The sequence below is a fragment of the Manacus candei genome, unplaced genomic scaffold, assembly GCF_025592945.1.
Source record: "Manacus candei isolate 608988 ecotype Guabito, Panama unplaced genomic scaffold, ASM2559294v1 h1tg000037l, whole genome shotgun sequence".
NCBI lineage: Eukaryota > Metazoa > Chordata > Aves > Passeriformes > Pipridae > Manacus > Manacus candei.
In genome coordinates, this window is record NW_026138085.1 from 14,210,800 (window position 1) to 14,231,025 (window position 20,226).

General features: G+C 43.4%; 2 protein-coding genes across 8 annotated transcripts in view; both read left to right on the forward strand.

Annotated features, from left to right (window-relative positions):
- The first annotated feature begins 4,597 nt into the window (after positions 1-4,597).
- On the forward strand, positions 4,598-15,095 carry CLK4 (CDC like kinase 4). 7 transcript variants are annotated; one of them, XM_051794078.1, is made up of 14 exons: positions 4,598-4,754; positions 6,634-6,693; positions 7,243-7,400; positions 8,434-8,659; positions 9,830-9,920; positions 10,318-10,384; positions 12,037-12,153; positions 12,255-12,421; positions 12,527-12,621; positions 12,984-13,113; positions 13,456-13,538; positions 14,036-14,115; positions 14,569-14,656; positions 14,740-15,095. In XM_051794078.1, the coding sequence occupies exons 2-14, from the start codon at positions 6,640-6,642 to the stop codon at positions 14,875-14,877; spliced, it is 1,494 nt and encodes a 497-aa protein (XP_051650038.1). In that variant the 5' UTR covers positions 4,598-4,754; positions 6,634-6,639; the 3' UTR covers positions 14,878-15,095. The 7 variants fall into 7 exon arrangements, with proteins under 7 accessions (XP_051650038.1, XP_051650039.1, XP_051650040.1 ...); XM_051794080.1 differs by having other exon boundaries at positions 4,632-4,761; XM_051794079.1 differs by lacking the exon at positions 6,634-6,693 and having other exon boundaries at positions 4,630-4,754.
- Positions 15,096-18,753: 3,658 nt separating this feature from the next.
- The window catches only part of COL23A1 (collagen type XXIII alpha 1 chain), a 175,990-nt gene continuing 174,517 nt past the window's right edge, over positions 18,754-20,226 (forward strand). Inside the window, exon 1 of the mRNA XM_051794203.1 lies at positions 18,754-18,975. Within this exon, the coding sequence (XP_051650163.1) occupies positions 18,754-18,975 (222 nt within the window). The remainder of the gene's footprint in view (positions 18,976-20,226) is intronic.

The following is a 20,226-nucleotide window of genomic DNA, read 5'->3' on the forward strand; positions in this document are numbered from 1 at the left end:
GAGAGCAAAAAGCTAAGACTGGACCTGAGTGTATTTAGTTTGTTCCTATAAAACTCCATGGTACAAGTGATGTTTAAATATGTTCTTTTAATATTTGTATTGCTGAGGGCAATACAAATAATAAGCTGAGAGCTTCTATGGAGATGAGGGACCCATTTCAGTAACAATGTACAGTAAGAGACATCCTTGCAAGTAGCTTAAAATTCTTTTAAATAAAGAGGCTCAGAGGTGAAACTCTTGTAGACATAAGTGGTGGTTTCCTTGATGTAACACTGGGCATCTACACCGAGTTGCTTCAGCACAGCCTGGTCCTGCCTGCTGTCACCAAGTGAGAACTTCTGTCCATGTAAGTAGTGGCACTGGCTCCAAAGCCTGTGGAAGTGTGATGTGCAACCTCCTTTCTCAGCACAGTGTTCCTACTCACGGTGCCAGAGCTCTTGCCAAATAGGACTGTTAAGTCATCTGGCTGAATTTCCTGTAAACTGTGGCTTTTTAGGGCTTCCCCGTGTCAAGCCCCCAAGTCTTTTTTAGGCTGAGACATTTCAATCCTCAGGAGGCCCAGCTGTGCCACAGAGAGCGAGAAAAGTCCACTTTTCAACCATCCCTGTGAGCCTTGCGATTAAGGGGGGTGGATCAGCTCAGCTCAGCCCAAGGTGATCCCAGCTGGGCTGTGCATTAGCAAAGTGCAAACCAGTCAAACCACTGCAGAGAACAAACCCTGCCTGGGTGGTGACCTGCCAGCTCTTCAAGGCACTGTGCTCCCATTGCCAGTGTGTCACCGTGCTGAGGGCAGTGTGGGCTGTTCCCGTCTGCCACCACTCACAGCTCAGAGAGAACCACCACATCTGGCACGACTTTTCACCAGTGCATATGTGAATGGGCACAAGTGCCCACGCTCACACAAAGTTTCTGGGCCACTGCGTTTCTAAGAAAAATTCTAATAATTCATTAAGGAGGAAAATGTGTCCCTAAGCCATAACCGTATCTTGTTCTTTTTCACCTGGCTGAATATTTGCATTTTTTTTCCTATTCTACGGTGTAATCTAAAAATAATAATTAAAAACTTCATTTACAAAAATAAACTCTCGTGGAGTGGAAATACAACTGTCAGTGGGTTCTCACTTTGCCTTTCTGCTGATCCACCCATCCAAGCTCCTATTATCTCTCTGAATTTACATATGCCACAACAATCTGGGACACTGGCTCCCTTGATCAGTAGTTATAGTGATTTGTGAAATTAATAATGTATTTTCCCTGAGACATCTTAGAAATGCTCCTGGAGGTTTTTCCATCCCCATTCAGTTCAGTCCCTTATAAACAGACAGTATTGTCATTACTCTGTCCCTGAGCTCCCAAGCAAAGCTACAGCTGCTCCCACCCAATCAAGGGGGCCCAAGAAATTCTCTCTGTCAGTATAAAAACCAAACCATGGAACTGCAGAAATCCATAAACAACTAAAGGCAAAACACAACTGCTAATCAGCCACCCTCTGATGGTAACCAGAGGGATGAAAAACAAAACCAATACATCTTTAATTAAGAGAAAGCAAGCACAGCACTGGAAGTACTGAAAGCCAGGAATTTTTGGCTCTGGCGAGGAGTTTTTCTGAGGCTTTGGGCAAGGCAGTCAACCCCTGCTTTAAATTTTGTATCCAAACAATGAGAAAACTAAATGAGATTTACGTCTCCTGAAGAGCTGCTGTGAGGATGGATCACCTACTCTGGGAAGGCATTTGAAAGAGGGACCTTACAAAATTGCATTTTGAAGCAAATGTTTTGAAGGTATCTTTTCATACACTCACACACCAGCACAGTAACACTGAATCGTAATATATTCTGCTGTACAAAGCAATCTAAAACACAGTTGCATTGTGTGTTACTTCTTCCTCAAGCTGTGCATGCATTTGGTGTTGCAAATCTAATTAAAGAAGGAAATATCTCATATAAACAAAAGTAAACACCATAAGGGTTGACAGCAGTCACATGAGTTTCCTTCCCAGTCTTGTAAAGGCTAAATTTCTCTAGTTTGATTCTACACTGTTCAGTTATTGCTGTCTTAAAAATGGCCATTTTTAGAGGGGCTGTTACTTTGTGCTACATGACCCGGTTATGGCCAGAGAATTTCTCCTGACTCAATCCTTCTCTGAGACACCACTTAAATTCCAGCTGACATCCCTCCACTGCTGGGTCTCCACTGCCACCTCCTGAACAGGAAGGAAAATTAACTGCTTCCCAGTCTGCTTTCCTTTTGCATGCCTGGAGAGGTATTTTTGAGAGTGTTTTGTTCAGCATGAAGAGCAGTAGCTGAAACTGCCTTGCAATCTGTTCCACGAAATCTGTTGTAAGGCTTTTGCTTCAGAGGGAAATTTCTTTATGTATATATGCTATAAAGGGGGTGCAGCCTTTATACACTGCTTTTCTTCTTCAAAAAGGCCTGATTCTTCACTTCTGGTTTGTTCCTCTTTCAACTGTCAGCTGAAAACCTCTGACTGAAACCAATAAATTTTTACAGCTGCTATTGATTTCATTTTCATAATGAACATTAGTTACTTCTACCCCTTCTATTCCAGGCTGAAGATCCTTCTTCTTGACAGGAGAGAACCGAAAGACCCTAGAACCAAAATTTTCCTGCTTCAAGGTAGTCAGCTCTGACAGTCTCTTCAGCATTAGCTTTTTTTTTTCATTAAATGTAATTTCCCCAAATTGTCCCTGAGCTGCTATACCCTGTTAAAGGGCCTGTCATCTATTTATAAGGGGATACAAAAATAGCAAAGGTAAAACCCAGTAAAACCCTAGAAGAGACAGCGAGGCAAGAAAGGCAGATAGTGTGACCCTGTCACATCCCATCTCCTCTGCCCTGCCAGGGATACCAGCCACTGGCTTGTCACCAGCTTTTCAGCAAGGAACTTTCTGTGAAATCCAGATATTCTTCCTGGACACATCTCTTGGAATAAGAAATCTGTGAGAAACTATAATTATCTGGTACAGTTGACGAGTGTCAGGTACACAGATATTTTCTGCCTGTTCACGTGTGCACACTCACTCTGTGTATTTAATTTTATGCCTCTGTCTTTTTTCTGCTGCTTGTAGTCTGAGAGAATTCCTCAGACAGGGGCTGTGTCAGTGGATGCTGTGAAAACTCTTAACACTTTGCAGATGTTATCACTAGATTTATGAATAATAATCAATCATTTAGATACTAAGTGAGAAATAGTGAACCACTGGCACCAAAGCCATAATTGGCATTAACAGATCTGGTATACAACAATATTGATGAGGCAAGGAGGTTTTTTTAAAAAACAGGTGGCAACAAACAGATGTTAATGCCCCACATCTTAGTTTCTCTCCTTACAAAAAAAAAAATAAATTAAAAAAAAAAGAGAAACGGGATTTTCACTCTAGTGCAAACCAGGTTTAAATGGTTATCTTAAGCTCTCTGGCAAACAAATTTTAATGAACATTTTAAAACCACAAATGCAAAAGCATGTCTTTATTTAACTACTTTTTGCTAATGTTTTGGGGTACTGACATTAAAAAGACACCGACACTCATTCAATAAAAAGTACACTACACCTTAGATATTCTGGATTTTGCTTCAGCTGCAAAATCTTGCTGTATTAGAGGTAAAACTTGCTAAAATTATTCTAGGAAAGAGTCACCGAGTGCAGGAATTTTTCAATTTACCCATCAACCCTCATGGATTGTGATTTTCCCCAGACAAAACGTTGTGAGCTGCTAAATTTGAAGCTTGCATTCCAGTTCCACTTTTCCCTGCTTTGGGGTTTGCTTTTGTTTACTTGCAAACAGTCTCTTTGGGCTTATTGAACTCTCTGTCTGACTGACATCTAGAGGGGTTGGTAACAGTATTTTTCCACCGTACAGTTCAGGATTAATCCCACTGTAGAGTCCATTATAAATTCAGGTCTGTGGCGCTGAGTTTTGCTTTCCTTGGAGTATGGATTTTGTCTCTGCCAGGACATGACTAAACCAGATTCACCACCATACACGAGTTCAGGTGTGAACCAGGAATTGCACAGGAATCAGAGCAATTCCTCACAGAGGAGGGGGCAGCTGGGAGTTGCAGACTTGGTTAGATAACCGATTTTATCGGGGTTTTACTGTGTCACGCAGGAACAACTCAGAGTCTCCTGATGGGGAGCACGAAGCTGGGCCTAACTGTGGAATCTGCCCGGGCACCGGACTGCTCAAACGCTACGATTGGGAGCTTCATTAGAAAGAATTAACTGGCGATCGGGACTAACTGGTGATTTCTACACTGTTCAAACGTTACGCTTCGGGGGTTCATTAGAAGCAATGAATTGGCGACTGAGACTAAACGGTGACTTCTGCACTGCTACACCCGTTTCACGAGGCACCGGCAGAGGGCAGCCCCGCAGCTCGGGGGTGGCCGCTGAACTCGGCCGTGCCGCTTGAGCCCCTCCATGGATTCGGGTCGCAAACCCACGGAGGATGTGTGAAAAGCCGATGCCGAGGCACGCTGGGCTGACACCGCACCGCTCCCTCAGAGCACCCGCAATGGCGGCGGCACCGCCTCAGCGACAGAGCCGCGGGGGCGGGGCCTCCCCGCGGGCCCCCTGCCCCGCCCACTCTCACGCCGTGCGTCTGACGTCACGGCGCACAGACGCCGCGAGGCCGAGGGAGAAGGAGGAAGCAGCTTCTCCGCGCTCGTCACCGTCGCCATTTTGTCTGTGCGCGCAGGGCGGACACGGGGCTCGCTCGTCTTCTTTTTCAGCTGTGAGTGGTGAGGGCCACCCTTGTTCCCTGTCCGCTTTTCATCTTTGCTTCTCTTCTCTCTCGTTTCTGTTTGCGGGGGGGGCGAGGGAGGCGAAGCAGCGGGGAAGCGCAGCGGGCGCGGGGGGGGTGGGGGGGGAGGAGGGCGTGTGGGTGCTGGCGTTTTCTCCGCGGCGCGGGGGGCGCCGAGCGCAGCGTGAGGGGATGTTGAGGCGGAGGGGACTCTTCGGCACAGGAGCCATGTGAGAGTCTGTGCGGGGGGCTGGGGCGGGCGGTGCTCCGTCACCGGGCCCTCCGTGCCTGGCGCCCGCCCAGCACCGGCCCTTCCTCCCCCCGCCGGCCCCGGAGCCGTCCCGGGGGAGCCCGGCGGGGAAGGGGCTCGATGCCCGAGGGCTGGGGTTGGGGGTGTCCCCTTTAGGGACGGCGGTGTCGGACTTTGGCCATCCCAAAGGGATAAGCCTTTGACCTCCTCCGCCTGCCAAGTTTTGGAGGAGAGGCATTTGAAAATTGCTGTGTAGGCAGCTCACGGCGCGGCTTTTGCGGCCTCGGCGTGCGTGGATCGTTTGCAAACGGGCCGCGGCTCCCTTTTGAGGAACCTGATGGCACAATGTGGGAGCGAAAACTGCCTGCGATATGGATTAGATCCATATGCTACAGGAATGCATATGTTCGTGGCAGCTGTCAGGATTACATAAGTGAAGTTCCTCGGCGCATAAATTCAGAGGGGAGAGCACAATAGTCAGAAATCTTAAGGTGGCTCTCACTGTAAAATGGACTCAGACCGATTCTGACCATTTCTTCCTCATTCGCGTTTCCTTTGCTCCTTTAAGGACAGAATTTGCAACTCGTATCTTAATTCCAGTAATGCCATAAGCATTTGAGTGTAGTTAAGCAGCAGTTAATCTTCAGCAAAACCGTTTCTCCAGTTTTTCATGTCAAATGTCTGTCCTTCCACCCCCAAGCCGTGCTCTGCAGGACCCTTTAATGGTGATTTTATTGCCCTACAGAGCCCTAGTATAGCCTGCCTTCTACCCAATGGGGAAGGAATGAGAAAGCAAGCACTCATAAGTAAAATTTTCACTTCACCTGTAACTCAGTGTTCGTGCACGTCAAAAGTTGAGTAACTGAAACCTGAGTGCGCTTCAGAACCCGAGTTGCATAAGGTGAAAACAGAGGAAAATGACTTCGGAGCTGTGTAAGGAGAGAAGAAATTCAAGCATATAAATGAAGCACCAAGTCGGTTTTAATTTTTCAAGTATTTTGGTTTGGCATTTGCCACATTATTATTTTTAATTTTTGTTAACGTTTCATAAGTAAATAAGATTTTTTGAGACTTAGATCATGACTGACCCAAAGGGTTTGCCAGTCACTCATTTTTGCAGAGTTTGTCACTCTATTTACATTGTATTGGTAGTTTAAAAACCTATTTCTGTAAAAAGTATTGGTGCAGGTGTCTGCTGTGGATTTTTTAAACTACCAACCTCTCACAAATCTTGTGAAAATATCAGAAAACTTCTTTTTTCAGAATAGATATTTTCATTTACATATTCTAGGACTTTCCTTTTTAATGCCTCCTCTTTTGTATAGAGGCAACCAACATTGTTCTGTGTAAATTTACACAGATTCGCAGAATTCACACGATTTACAATCATTTTTTCTATTGTACTGCTGTCTTTGTGTCTAAACTGCTGTTCTCAGTGTCACTATTTACTATGCAAACTTTTTCTTGTGTAAATTAATTCTTTGGAATATACTGGAATAGATAGGTAAGGTTATTTTGCTTCCCAAAAACTCCTGCCAAAGATCAGTAAACAGATAATAATTGGTTTTGTTATATTCCTTATTTCTACCACTGTTTTACTTTACTTTTTTTTTTTTTCAGTTGTGCATGTACCTGTTTGAACAAAGAATTCCTCCACCTAACATCCAGCAAGAGAAGCTGGTGGGTTTTGTCTTTGGCACATCAACTGAACTGTAAAACACCCGCAGACCCGAATGCTAATAGGGTTCAAAGATTGTGGCTTGGCTTTGGGATCTGTGAAGAGTTTTGTGAGAGAAGTTTTTAGACTGATTTTTATATACTTAATTTTCACGTAGTAACTTATGCACCATATAGCATGAAAAGCTAAATCCAGCTTTTGTCAGAGAGGATGTTTGGAGATGAAGGATTTTTTTCCAATAGAAGGCTCTTTAAGGAAGTGATTCTCTTTAGTCACTTGAGAGTTTATTTAGAACGGGCTTTAATGACATGTTTGAAGCTATTAAGTGAAGATGAGTTGGCCTATTTAATCTTGATTTGTGTTTCATAACAGCGTTAGTGTTGGGCTGACAGAGCTGTGTCTGCTGCCAAACTGAAATAATAGAGGGGGGGAGGCTGATGCACAAGAGTTATTTGAGGAAACGATTCTTTCCACTTCTGTCATATTTGATCAGACTGCAGTAGCTGACTTGCATCTACATGTGTGTTTGTTGATGTGTTTTGTTTTTCCAGTGGGAGATGAGGCATTCAAAGCAATCCCATTGTCCTGAGTGGGATGACAGGAGGAGCTGGGATCAGAGGAAGCACAGTAGCAGCCGCAAACGCAGAAAGAGGTCCCAGAGCAGCGGCCAAGAAAGCAAGCACTATAAACCCAGTCGCATTTCAGAAAGGTATAAGACTCTGAATTGAGTAGTGCAAATGTTTCTTGCTGTGCCTAAAATAAATGTTTTCAGGATAAGAGTTTTTGAGTGCTCAGAATCATCAGTTCCTTATGGTTTGGCTCACTTGAGACGAGCTTAATGGGTAGTTGTTAACATAATACCTGACCCATTAAATAGAAGTTCTTTAATAAAAACAAGCAATTGTAACTAGTTTGTTTCAGTGGTGTCAGTTAAATATTGGTATTGAATACAATCAATGTTAAGTTTCAAGTAAAAAGAATGCATTTTAATTTACTTAATGTGAACAAGAAGAAGAGAACATTTGTTTAATCATTAAATACAATGGTAAGTATGAATTTCTCTTAACTAATTTAGAGGTGGTTGATGTTTTCTCCCACACTGCTTTCACTGTAAAGATGTGCTTTTCTGGTTTTTTCCCTTGAGAAGAAGATCCAATGGAATTGTTTAATTGTTTATACTCATTCTTATAAAATGCTGGAAGGGTAGGTGTACAGCAGTAAGGGGACTCTGTGCCTCAGCAGCTTTCTTAAAGGTCTGTTTCCTGTGCAGAAGAATCCATGTTCCAGATGATCTCTGAGTTTTTAATGTTCACTGCAGAGCACTAAGAACGATGCTACATTTCTTAGTCTCTAGGGTTTATTTTTCTTTAACACTTTGAACTTTGAAAGTGTAGAAAGGGATGTTTCTATATTGAAAGTGTCTAACTGTGAGACTTCTAAGATTGTAATGGAGTTGGTCAGTATGTTTTAGGAAGTGTTTCTCCTTTTTCAGTCTGAGTTTCTTACTTAGAGTGCAAACTGTGGACAGATCATATATTGTTCCTGTGGACGCCTGCTATGTATTTGAGACTGACAATGTTGTTAAATTCCTAATAAAGTAACATCAAAAGCTCCACTGGTTTTGGGGAGGGAGTCAATTTTTGCTGTAAAGACAGATACTGTGTAACTCAGCTCAAGTCACTTATCTTGTTGGAAGCTCAAGTTTTTGAAGTGGAGAACATTCACTTAAAATATATTTTCAGTCATTATTTGGACGATAGAGCCATAAATGAAAGAGACCATCATGACCGGAGATATGTTGAGGAGTACAGGAATGACTTCTGTGAAGTGTATGACCACAGGCATTATCACAGAGACTATGAAAAGAGTCACCATCACCACTATAGCAAATCCTCTGGTCGGAGCAGGAAAAGTAGTCATAAAAGGAAGCATAAGAGACATCATTGCTCCAGTCACCAATCGCATTCGGTATGAGTAATTTTTAACTTTATTATTAATGAATTAGTGGTAATAGACTTCTTAAGTGAGTGCTAGAGCTTCAATTCCTGATCCACAGTACGTTAAGAAATATGTTAGTAAAAAAGGAGTTGTATTTGAGTCCGTTTGTGGAGCATGTGAATATGTTCTTAGCTGAGATTTTTGTATCACTGTTGGGTGGGGGGTGGGATTATTATCAGTACAAGTTGGACACTGGGAATGTAGGTGGTTGGTAGTCAAAATCGCTGGGATTGATCTGAAAAATGTTGTATTGAAATTGAAGACAGGTAGCTATCCTATTGTAAAGTATGGTTGGCAGTTTTACAGCATAGTGAACTGTGCTTTTCCAGGTAGACTGAGATGCCATCCATCCCGTTACTCAGAGTAATTGACATGACATGCCTTTTTAACATAGGCTTAATTGGAAGTATGAATGTGCATGTCTGGTAAATTGATAAGAACAATTCTGCACCTAATTCCAAAAAACCTTTGATAAGGTGTGAGCCCAGCTAATGGCACCTAATGTCTTAGATGGGAGAAGTTTGCTGCTTGCCTTCTTTGAAGGCTTGCCCTCTGAATTTCTCATGATTGGCATGATGCCCACTGATGCATCTGCAGATCCAGGTGTTTTATGTCACTTTTCTGCAGTAGAAACAGCAAGTTGTATTAGATTATCCCATGCAAATTAAGGACTTGAGAGTATTTTTTCTTCTCTCTCTAAACATGAGGGAAGTAAAATCAGTTACATGAACTGTATGTTTTAAGAACAGAAACATTTCACCTGACTGAGAGCTTAGATATGCAAATAAATACTGTTTTTCACTATTTGTTAGCAAAGGATTAGAAATAGCAATGTTGCAGTCTTAATCTGTCTTCAATTAAGCCACTGTTTGAGAGACAAAATTGTGTTGTTTTTTTTCTGTTGCTTGTATCACTTTAAGTATTTATCTGAAAATCTGTTCCTTGCCATGTTTTTCTTCTGTAACATAAACTGTGCCCTGTGAATTTCTGGGGACTGAATTTGAAATTGCTCCTGCCAACTGTTCGTGGCCTGGTGTGTAACTGAATGCCTGAATATCTCCCCGCTGAATGAATTGCGTATTCTGCCCTGAATTCACTCTGATATATTGATTGGCTGGACGATCTTGGTGCCGTTCCCAGAAGAGTCACCGAAGGAAAAGATCCAGGAGTGTAGAGGATGATGAGGAGGGTCACCTGATCTGTGAAAGTGGAGACGTTCTAAGAGCAAGATGTATAGAACATTTTTCAACACTTTTAAAAAACTTTTCAGAAAAAAATCTGTTTAGAATAGTATGTCAGAGGAGGGGGGCTAAAGAAATCTTCATTGCTCTTTTTGTTCTGTTTTTTTTGTGCTTTTTTGTTTTTTTGCATATCTTCTTTTCTGTAGAATTTAAATACTGTGTTCGAGAAGTTCCAATTAGTAAATGAACTTGAATCTTGAGATTAGAACAAGAGATAGTTTTTTGGCTAACTGTTTTCATGACACCTGTCCAATAAAGTAATGCATTCAGATGCTGAAATTTAAAGTAATTATGCTTTTATAATGGCACATTTTTAAATCTACATTAATAATATTCATTCTTCTTTTAAGTAGTTGTATAGTTCTAACTTATCTTTGTTCTTTTTAGATGAAATTGTTGCGACTTTAGGAGAAGGAGCTTTTGGAAAAGTAGTGGAATGCATAGATCATGATATGTAAGTGTTGATTATTTTTTTAAGTGAATCTCTTACTTAGATCAGAAATTAAATGGCACTTCTTAGATCAGAAATTAAAACTCAGGGACATTTTCTTTAAAAGAAAGCAATTCAAATGAAGTGATGCAGTATATTTAAGAAAAGCAATTATACTGGTTTTGAAAACTAAGCTTGTTCCTGGTTTAAAATTGTTAAGGACTTTTAGGTGATACTACACGTCCCTGGTTGTTTTTAAGGTGCTTCAGTCATCTCTGCCTGTATAAATGTATTTTGTTTCTTCTATTACTCTGTGAACTCTCTAGGATAGTATTGACTTTATACAAGATGCTATCTGGAGAAATACTTGGATTTTCCTCTTAAGTTTTTGAGAATCTGTCTCTAACAAACTTCCTTAACTGCATTTGTCTTGGGAAACATCTGTTTGGAGAGGGTTTCTTTCAAAAATAAACCTTTAATAACTTTTTTTCTGCACAAACTGTCTAATCACAGGGTGCAAACTACTAAGTAGAAGTCACGCACCCTTTTTAGTGACTGAGAACTATGTTTTGCTTCATCACATTTTTCTGTTGATTCTGTAAGTGCTGCTGCCATAACTAGAGAAGGTTAGAATAGGTAAAGAGTGTGGAATTAGTTTGGGAGACTGACTTTCAGAAGATGTTGCAGTGAGATACTGAGTAGATTTAGTTTTTAATGAAAGCAGTTGCTTGGAATTGGTCGAGCTGTAAATTGCTTTCCTCAGTCTCCATAATCAGAATTATCCTTTAAAAGTTTTTTTGAATAAACAGTAATCTAGTATCCAGTCCTTTTTTTTTATGGAATGATTACTTCTGTGTGATGGCATGTCTGGTGAAGGAGAAGAAAATTGCTGTATTTCCAATAGTTCTCTATGTTCTAACAGTTGTTAAGCTATTTTAACTGTATGTTTTATGTCTGCAGTTCTGTGAGGTGGTTTTAATATGTTTTCCTCTGTATTTGATTTGTTTGTTCAGCCATTTCACAAGTTAGATGTGTTGTGGAGCTTGAGATCATGGTGTGAGGGCAGACAATATTCTGAAGTCGTTACAATCTAAAGAGCTCTACAGAGACAATTAAAACTTGTCTGAGAGTGAATGGCACAGAATGACCTGTGTCTGTCTGTGTTCCATTTAAGTAATAACCTTACAGTTGGAATTTTTACAGTCAATTCAGGGCAACTTTCACTGGTATGAAATACTCATAACCTAAACTTCAGAAGTTACTCAATTGCCCTGATTTCATAGGAGCAATGGGAAAGAACTAGAACAAGTTGTGCAAGTTGCAGGAGAAAAAGTCATACTTTTGCTCAAATTAGAACTTTTTGAATATTTTTCATTGTTTTGCAGGTGGATTCCTGATGTTTATTCTGCTTTAGATGAGATAAGAACACTGGGAAGTAGTTAGTGTAGCATATACAATGAGTATTTGAGAAAGGAAAGCTCAGTATTACATTTATTTTTCATAAAACCTGTTCTGGTTGAGTGCAGCGTGCTTAAGTCAAATTCCCCTAATCCAGTTCATAATTCTCCATGACCTTTAATCTTCCTGTGTTTCGCTTATTAAAATCAAGCTGCTTTGGAGTCGTGGGTATTTAGCAATAATTGATCCAGTTTGTGATGCTTTACTTTCTCTTAAAGGAGAGGAATGCATGTAGCAGTTAAAATTGTGAAAAATGTTGGTCGATACCGGGAGGCAGCCCGTTCAGAAATACAGGTGTTGGAACACTTGAACAACATGGATCCAAGCAGCAATTTGTAAGTATAAAATTAGTCAATTTACCAAGGATTTGAGGAAGGTAATTATCCAATGAATGGTGTTTTCATTTTTTTTTCTTTTTTTTGTTTTCTCTTTAAAGCCGCTGTGTCCAGATGCTGGAATGGTTTGATCACCATGGCCATGTTTGCATTGTTTTTGAGCTACTGGGACTTAGTACTTATGACTTTATTAAGGAAAACAGCTTTCTGCCATTTCATATTAATGACATTAGAAACATGGCTTATCAAATTTGCCAGTCCATAAACTGTAAGTAAATTTCTATACCCTTATCAAATATGTGAGTGGTTTTTGGTTTTTCCTTTTTGAAGTTATTTTATAAATTATGGAATATTTTTCTTTTTTTCCTTCTAGTTCTACACCATAATAAACTAACTCACACAGACTTAAAGCCTGAAAATATCTTGTTTGTGGAGTCTGATTACATAGTGAAGTACAATGCCAAAATGGTAAGTTTGTTCTTTGTTTCTCCCAACTTGAATTGTGCTGTTTTCTGTCTTCATTGGAACTTCTCTTAAAAAAAAAATAACAGGATGGAGATAACAAGTAACTGAAGTTAACTTGAAAGTTAAGGAAAGAGGAAAAAAACTCTTGTTACTCTGGGAAAGGTCTTTACTCAGCTATTACCCACTCTTCTTTCTTGGATCATTGAGCTGAATAGGAATTGATGTAGTTGGAAGAAGTGGTTTTTAACAGGGGTTTAATTTTTAGCATTTTATGGTAGCTAGTGCTTTGAAGATAATGTGATGAATACCTTTTGCCTGAGCATGCTTTTAAAAAATACTAAGACAGCATTTTGATTTTCTTGCAGAAGCGAGATGAGCGCACTTTAAAAAACACTGACATCAAAGTGGTTGATTTTGGAAGTGCAACTTTTGATGATGAGCATCACAGCACATTAGTGTCTACAAGACATTATAGAGCACCTGAGGTTATTTTAGGTCAGTAAAGAATCTTAAACCTTCTGACAGTTCATTGCAGTTCATTCAGATGTCCTTACTTCATAGACTGGGGGAATTGCTCATGGTTCTGATAACCAGTCATGGAACCATCACCATAACAGATGGTGGTGTTGTAATTCTTGAGAGTAAACAGTAGAAGAAATATGCTAAAAACAGAAGTCCAAACATGTTCCTTTCCCACTCTCTCCCACTAAGGTTTGGGGAGTCGTGGAGGGGTAAGATCAGCATCAGTAAATGTGTGGAAACTGGGCATGTGCTTTGTGGGTTACAGGTATTGAGAATGTATTGAAAAGTAAACCATGAACTTTGCCTGTTTTGCAGCACTGGGGTGGTCACAGCCATGTGACGTGTGGAGTATTGGCTGTATTCTGATTGAGTATTACCTGGGATTTACAGTGTTTCAGGTGGGTAGATAAAGTTAAATAGAATGTGTTTGTTACAGGTTACTGGTTTTGATCCCTTAATAATGTACCTAACTGTTAGTGTAAAAGACATAACCAACCTCACAGGCTTCTTAAGGATTATATAAATGAGATTGTAAAGCCAGCATGCATATAAAAATAAGATGTTTAAGTATCTCCTTTAGAGTGTCTAAGATTGTCCATTCTGGCATTTTGGTTGAAGAAGCCTGTGTAGAATCTCTCATACTGCTGGAACTAAGAGTAAAGAAAACACTTTTACAAAACTTGGTTTATAAACTCTGTTGTTCAAGGACCATCTTAGCTGTGGAAAGTGTTGTATAATCTGCATTGCATAATCTGTTTTTAATAATTTGAGGTGGTAACATGTAAAGGTACTGGGACAGTACTCTGGCAAACATCTTGTTTGTAGTTGAACGTTGTTACCAAGTGGCTAAGAGGAGAAAAATGTGCTAAGTGCATTCATTGCTTTTTTCACACAGACACATGATAGTAAAGAACACCTGGCAATGATGGAAAGAATCCTGGGGCCTCTGCCCACTCACATGATCAAGAAATCCAGGTATGTTCACTATACAAGTGGTAAGTTGCCTCATACTTTCCTATTACAAGAGAAATTGTAAAGTTGCCATTGTTAGCTATGAGCTGCTGAAGATCAACAAAGGGACTCACAGGCTTTTTGTTACCTCAGTTTGTTGCAAGAAGTTGTGTCAGATGGAGATTAATTAAATAGTTGACAGTCCTTTTTTCTGATCTTAGTATGAATTGTCAGGCTCTCGAGCTGTAACTGAGTATGAATGTTCTTAGGTCTTTAAAAACCAAGTTTGGAATGGTCACCAGAACAGTATTAGACATTGATTTTTGTATAAACTCTATAAATTTGCACTAGAAGAAATGTTAACTCCCAAATGCAGAGATAGACACAGGCACACCTTATGGTGTTTCAAGACTTGGAAAAGCATCTGCCTGCTTTGCGCACTGGCACTGTCTTAATGTGATTTTCCTTGTCATGCAGGAAGCATTATTTCCACCATGACCAGTTGGACTGGGACGAGCACAGCTCTGCAGGCCGGTATGTCAGGAGGCGCTGTAAGCCTTTAAAGGTAGGAGACAACACTTTTATTGCTCTGTTAGACTTGCAGTTGTGAAACAACTCTCTAAAATACCTCCTGTTCTTTTCTTTCAGGAATTCATGCATTGCCAGGACACAGATCATCAAAGTCTGTTTGACCTTGTTCGCAGGATGCTGGAATATGACCCAGCCAAAAGAATTACTCTTGATGAAGCCTTGCAGCATCCTTTCTTTGAACCATTAAATAAATAAATTCAAAGATCTTTTATGCTTCTTCCAGGAGATTTCCTAGACTGTGTCAGTCAGTCAGCAGAGGTTGCATGAAACTTTTGTAAGCTTTAAATTATTTTGTACAGTTAAGTCTGTAAATAATTACATATGTTTTGTATAACTGTTATGTTTACCTTGTTGAGCAGTTGTAGTCTTATCGGTATCAAAGTGAAAAATAAAGTAATTTTCATTTTTGAAAACTGTTTTCTGTCTGAACCTGTGCCACTCTCCTTTTGCAGATGAGGCTGGTTGACCACCTGCCTGTAGGTGAGGAGTCTGAACTGGCTGAAGAAGATCTAGAAACATTAAAAAAAAAATGCTTTGTTTCATTAGTCATAAGAAAAGATTTGAAGGACTAGGGCCACCTAGTTACAATGTGTAACAGTTTTTGCCATTCTGAAACGTGGTTGGAAGTGGTGTATTATCCTAAATAGGTATTTTTTGTGAGTCACCTTTTCCCAGGTTTTCTGTTAATCAGCTGGCTAGTTAGTCCTTGGAAACTTGTCTGATGCTTTCAGTGTTAAGTATTTATAGATAATCTTTTTAGTTGAGGTTTGAAAAGTAGCATTTCCTATTTTAAATATTGTTCTGGGTCATTAAAGATGAAGATTTTTGTGATAAGGTTTTTAGGAGGACTGTACTGCTGCAGAGGAATACAGTGTGCCACGGAATTGTGGCATATTTAAGCCCTTGCCATAGTAAGGAGATCGTTCTGAAGTCTTCAAATGCATATTTCTGTGGAGCTTGATTTCTAATTGCTTGACGAATGAAGTAACCTTGGCAACTGGGAAACACAGGCATCAGGATTATACAAGAAAAAGGCCGGGTTCTCAGTTGTGACTCCTGAACTCAGGTGCTGAGTTGAGAAGGAAATGGTACAAGTTTCAAAGACCCATTAATGTACTTTGGTAGTTTTTGTTCTTCCGTGTCTAGGTTGATGTTTTCTTGGTCTTACTCCAACTCTCTTAATCCATTTGACACAGTATGGTTGACTTGCTGAGCAGTAGGAGGGGAACCTTCCATGGAAGTGTTCAGGCTGTCTGTCAGGGTAGCTGCAATAAGCAAATTTTGGCTCTTTATTTCAGTCCTGACTTTTCCTTCCTTTGAAGAAGGTTTGTGTGGTAACAGTAAATTGTTCCAGCTCCACAGGAGCCTGACTTCAGGTTTTGTGCTTACTGAGTTAGCCCTAATGCACAGTAAGATTTTAAACTGATGTCCTTGTTTCACTGATGTGAATGAGTTTTCATTTGCAAGAGGCTCCAGACGTGCATATCTTTGAATCGTGGGGGTAGAATAGAGCTGGGACAGGCTTTGAAAGCTTATCTTCTGTAACCAGTGCCACCTCCTGGGCTTGATTACAGCCCATCGTAGCCACCCCCTTTCCTTGGATGTTGGTGTTGGTGACATTGTTTCTGCTCTGCATGACAGAAGATGGAACAGTTGGTGCCGTCCAGGTCAGCGCCATGGGGCTGAGCAGGACCAGAGTAAATTCCTTCCCTTCTTCCCACACTACTTCCCATCCCACAGCTTCAGGGGCAAAGCAAGGACTTGGCTGAGTGTATCAGCCAAACACTGCAAATCAAAGGCAGATGGGGGGGAGAAAAGTTTATATGCTGCTATAACAATAAAACTGTAACCATAAAACAGTTCTATCAAAATGAGGCAAAGACACTGTACTCCTGCTTACAGAGTACTTGTAGGTACTGAAATGCCTTGCATCAAGGAGATACAGGCTAGAAAAACATACAAAGCCCTGTTTAAATTGACTTTCTTCCAGTAAACTTTTAAAAAACCACTATCACAATTAATGTGGCGTCTGCAGTGAGGTGCCAAGTGGCTTTGCAGGCCTTGCAGTGTGTACAGGAGTGTTAAATTGCAGGGACACGTGTCCAGGGCCCTTGGACTCCCCAGTGAAGCTCAGTGGGGTTCTTGGCAGCTGAGCAGCACCCAGGGCCAGGGCTCTGGTGTCTCCTGGGCTGCCCTTGGTCCTGTGTCTTCAGTAGGAGACAGATTATGTGCACACCCTCATTGTCATCTTTATACCTGAGTGTAGTTTGGGCAGTTTGTAATCTTTACACGTTTGGATCAAGCTATGGCTGTTGGTTAAATAATTACAGGAGCATTCACGTCTGTTTCTGCACATCCGATTTTTAGCTATTGTACCTTAAAAATCTGGTCTGTGACTGGGTCAGCCAGGCAGACTAACAGTGTGTTTCCATCATGGATCAGTCTCACCTTTCGCTAGACATGGATGATGGGACAGAATAAAACTGTCTTCCAAGAGAAGGACACTGCTGAAGGGCAAAGAGTGTATGGAGAGCCAGAGGTTCAGAACCTCATCCAAGTGGGGGAAGAGTTGAGCTGGGGGATAAACAGCAAAGGAAAGGGGTTTGGAGTTCTGGGGCAGGGGCTCAGCTGCTGCAGGAGTGATCAGTCCTGCCTCTTGCTTCAGTTTCTGGGCATCAGAGCTGTCAGGGGGGGCTTGGGTCACATGGGCACATTTTAGGATGAGATGCTTCTCCCTCAGTGTGATGGTGCTGTGAGTCTGCAATTGATCTCATGGAGCTTGCAAAGATGGTTTTGGCAGGCTCAGAGGAAGGAGAGGGGGAGAAGGAGGTAAGGAAGAGGCTCTTTGTGTCTTCAGGCCCTGAAAGAGAGCAGGAAATAGTTGTTAGCAAATGATACAGATTTGCCTGGCTAACTGCTTTGGAAATAGCTACGAAATCATGTCTATATGCAGCACTGCCGTCTAGCTGTGCACATGTGTGTGTTTTATTGACAAACTTAATTGGAATCTGACATTGGTATCATTACTGACATAACAGCATTTCCTAACTGTCCTATGCTTCACTCATCTACTCTAGAAGTAAGAATTACTCCTACTAGGGCAGGGTCTGTGGTCAGTGGGCAAAGAATACATTTGGACTTGCTATGTGCTTAGAGTCTAGACAGGCAGTAAGGCATGAAGTTACCAGGGGTTGTTTTACGGGTAAGTTAAGAGTTGTAAAGCACTGTAACAGCGAGGAAAAGGCACGGCAGAGTGTGGGGATACTTAGTGTTATATATGAGCACAGTTTCTCTCATTCATGGGCTCCCTAAAGTGTATGGGGCACTTCAGCGCGGTAACATCGTGAGTTACAATGCGCCGTGGGGTTACCAGTAAGGTCTCTTCCCTAAAACAGACCGCGGTCCAGACGGGCTGTAGCGCAGAAGGCACAAACCTCCTGGCCGGGTGACGCCTCTCGCAGGTCCCGCTCTCCGGGAGCGCTGCCGCTCCCCGGCTCCGTGTCCCCGCGGCCGGGCACATCCTTCGCGCTCCCTCCTTCCCTCGCTCCCGGCGGGGGGATCCCGCTGGAGGGCGCCCGGCCCGCGGGCTGCGCTGCGCCCCCGCTGCCGCACCGGGACCGGCGCGGGGACCGGAGCGGGGCCGCCCCGAGACCACCCCGCACCCCGCAGCGGCTCTGGCCGTGCCCCGGCCGCGGGGCTCCACCGGGATCTCTGGGGGGCGCGGGCCGGCGGGCGGGCGGGCGGGATGGGGTGTGCGGGGAGGGGGAGCGGTCCCCGCGGGGGGCCGGGCAGCGAGGGTGGGATCTGCTCCGCGTAATCCCCCATGGGGGGCGGCGGGCCGCGCTCGGAGCATCCCCCCTTCCCCAGCGCGGGGGGAGGCGGCGGGGGGGGAGCCGTCACCCCCCGCTTCCTCCGTTTAAGACCCGGGCCGGCGGGGCGAGCGGAGGAGAGCGGCCGCTCCGCAGCTCCGGCCCCACGCCCGCGGCGCACGGGGCGGCGCTGGATGCGCGGGCGGCGGGGGGCGGGCGGCAGCCGAGCGGGACCCCGCGCAGCGGCGCGGAGCGCGGCGCGATGAGCGCGGGCAGCGGCAGCGGGGCCGCGGCCGCGGCGGGCACCGCCACCTCCGCACTGTGCCTGCTGCTCTCGCTCACCGCCGTGGCCGTGTGCCTGCTGCTGGGCGCCAAGACGGCCGAGCTGCAGGGCCGGCTGGCCGCGCTGGAGGAGCGGGGCGCCGCCGCCCACGGGCCGCTGCTGGATGCGCTGCAGCCCCGCGTGGAGCAGCTTTTCCACGAGGTGAGTGGCGGGCAGGGCGGGCAGCGCCCGCAGGACCGGGAAGGCGCTCCCGGCTCCGCTCCGGCGCGGGGAGCGCGGGGCTCGCTCCCAGTGTCACCGGCTTCTCCTCCCTTTTGCCAAACTTTCCCCTTCTTGCTGCCATTTCCGTGAATCAGGCGTGGCAGTGCCCGTCTGGTTTACAAGGCAGAATGCCCCAGGTGAAGGGCGGGCAGTTCAGGGTTTGAGGGCATGCGACTTTCCCCTCTCATTCTATTCACTGGCACAGGTAACCCGAGTACTTAAATACTATTTATCTTGGGATGTAATGGACCATAATTTCCTTGTTAGAAATTTATGAACATGATCCCTGTTATCTGGACTGTCTCTCCCAGCGTATTGTGGTCTGGCAGTGCAGAACTGATTTACGGCGGTCAGAGGAGACTCGCCACTAGTTACTTAACTTTCAGTCCCAGGGTTTTCTGAAATTATTCAATAAATATTTCTGTGCTGAAAGATTTCCCCTACTTGGAGAACTATTATGCACACTGATGCCCTTCTCTGTAACTAAACCAAATCTCTAGAAGAAGTTTTAGTTGATTCCAGGATCATCTTTTTCCTGACTCTGGTGTTTAGGTTTGGGGCTTTTTGCAGGCACGGGGGGACAGGGACGGCTCCATCACTCATAGGAAATGCTTGAAGATCCCACAGTTGATTTGCTGGATTTGTTTAAACAGTAGTTCCTAAAGTTCAGCAAGATTCAACACGGCTTACGGGGCTACCCAAGGACACCCCAAGTGATCGATTCTGACATCTGGGGAAGGTTTTACACTGGGATTTCATTAATGGCATGACTGGGGTGCAAAACACGGTGCTGCATTAAAACTGTGACAGCCATGAAGCCTCAGTCGTGCAAAAATGCACTTGTATGTGATGCCCTGTGACCAGCTCTGGGGCTGTTAGCAGGGATGGAGGCAGTGCTGGGGGCATGGGGAGACAATTCCTCATGCTGTTTGTTGCTGTCGGAGTTGCATTGATGTGCCTTGATAAAAGTGAAATGTTAAAAATATTTTTGTGAAACCCCTGAATACCAGACCAGAGGGGTGCCTGTGAGGCGCAGTCACAGACTCGAGTTATCATCTTTTCTCCAGGCAGGAATTAGCCTGCTGGTCGTGGCAGTGGTTCTGTTCCAATTATTCCAACAAATGTGCTTAGCAATGGGAATGGTTTCTGTGGCACTGCGTAAGATCATGTGCAACCTCTTGCTGAGATTTA

Coding starts and splice junctions, on each gene's coding strand:
- CLK4 (XM_051794078.1), top strand. CDS start 6,640: ATGTACCTGTTTGAACAAAGAATTCCTCCACCTAACATCCAGCAAGAG. Junction 9,921..10,317: donor AGACGTTCTAAGAGCAAGAT/GTATAGAACATT, acceptor TGTTCTTTTTAG/ATGAAATTGTTGCGACTTTA. Junction 12,154..12,254: donor ATGGATCCAAGCAGCAATTT/GTAAGTATAAAA, acceptor TTCTCTTTAAAG/CCGCTGTGTCCAGATGCTGG.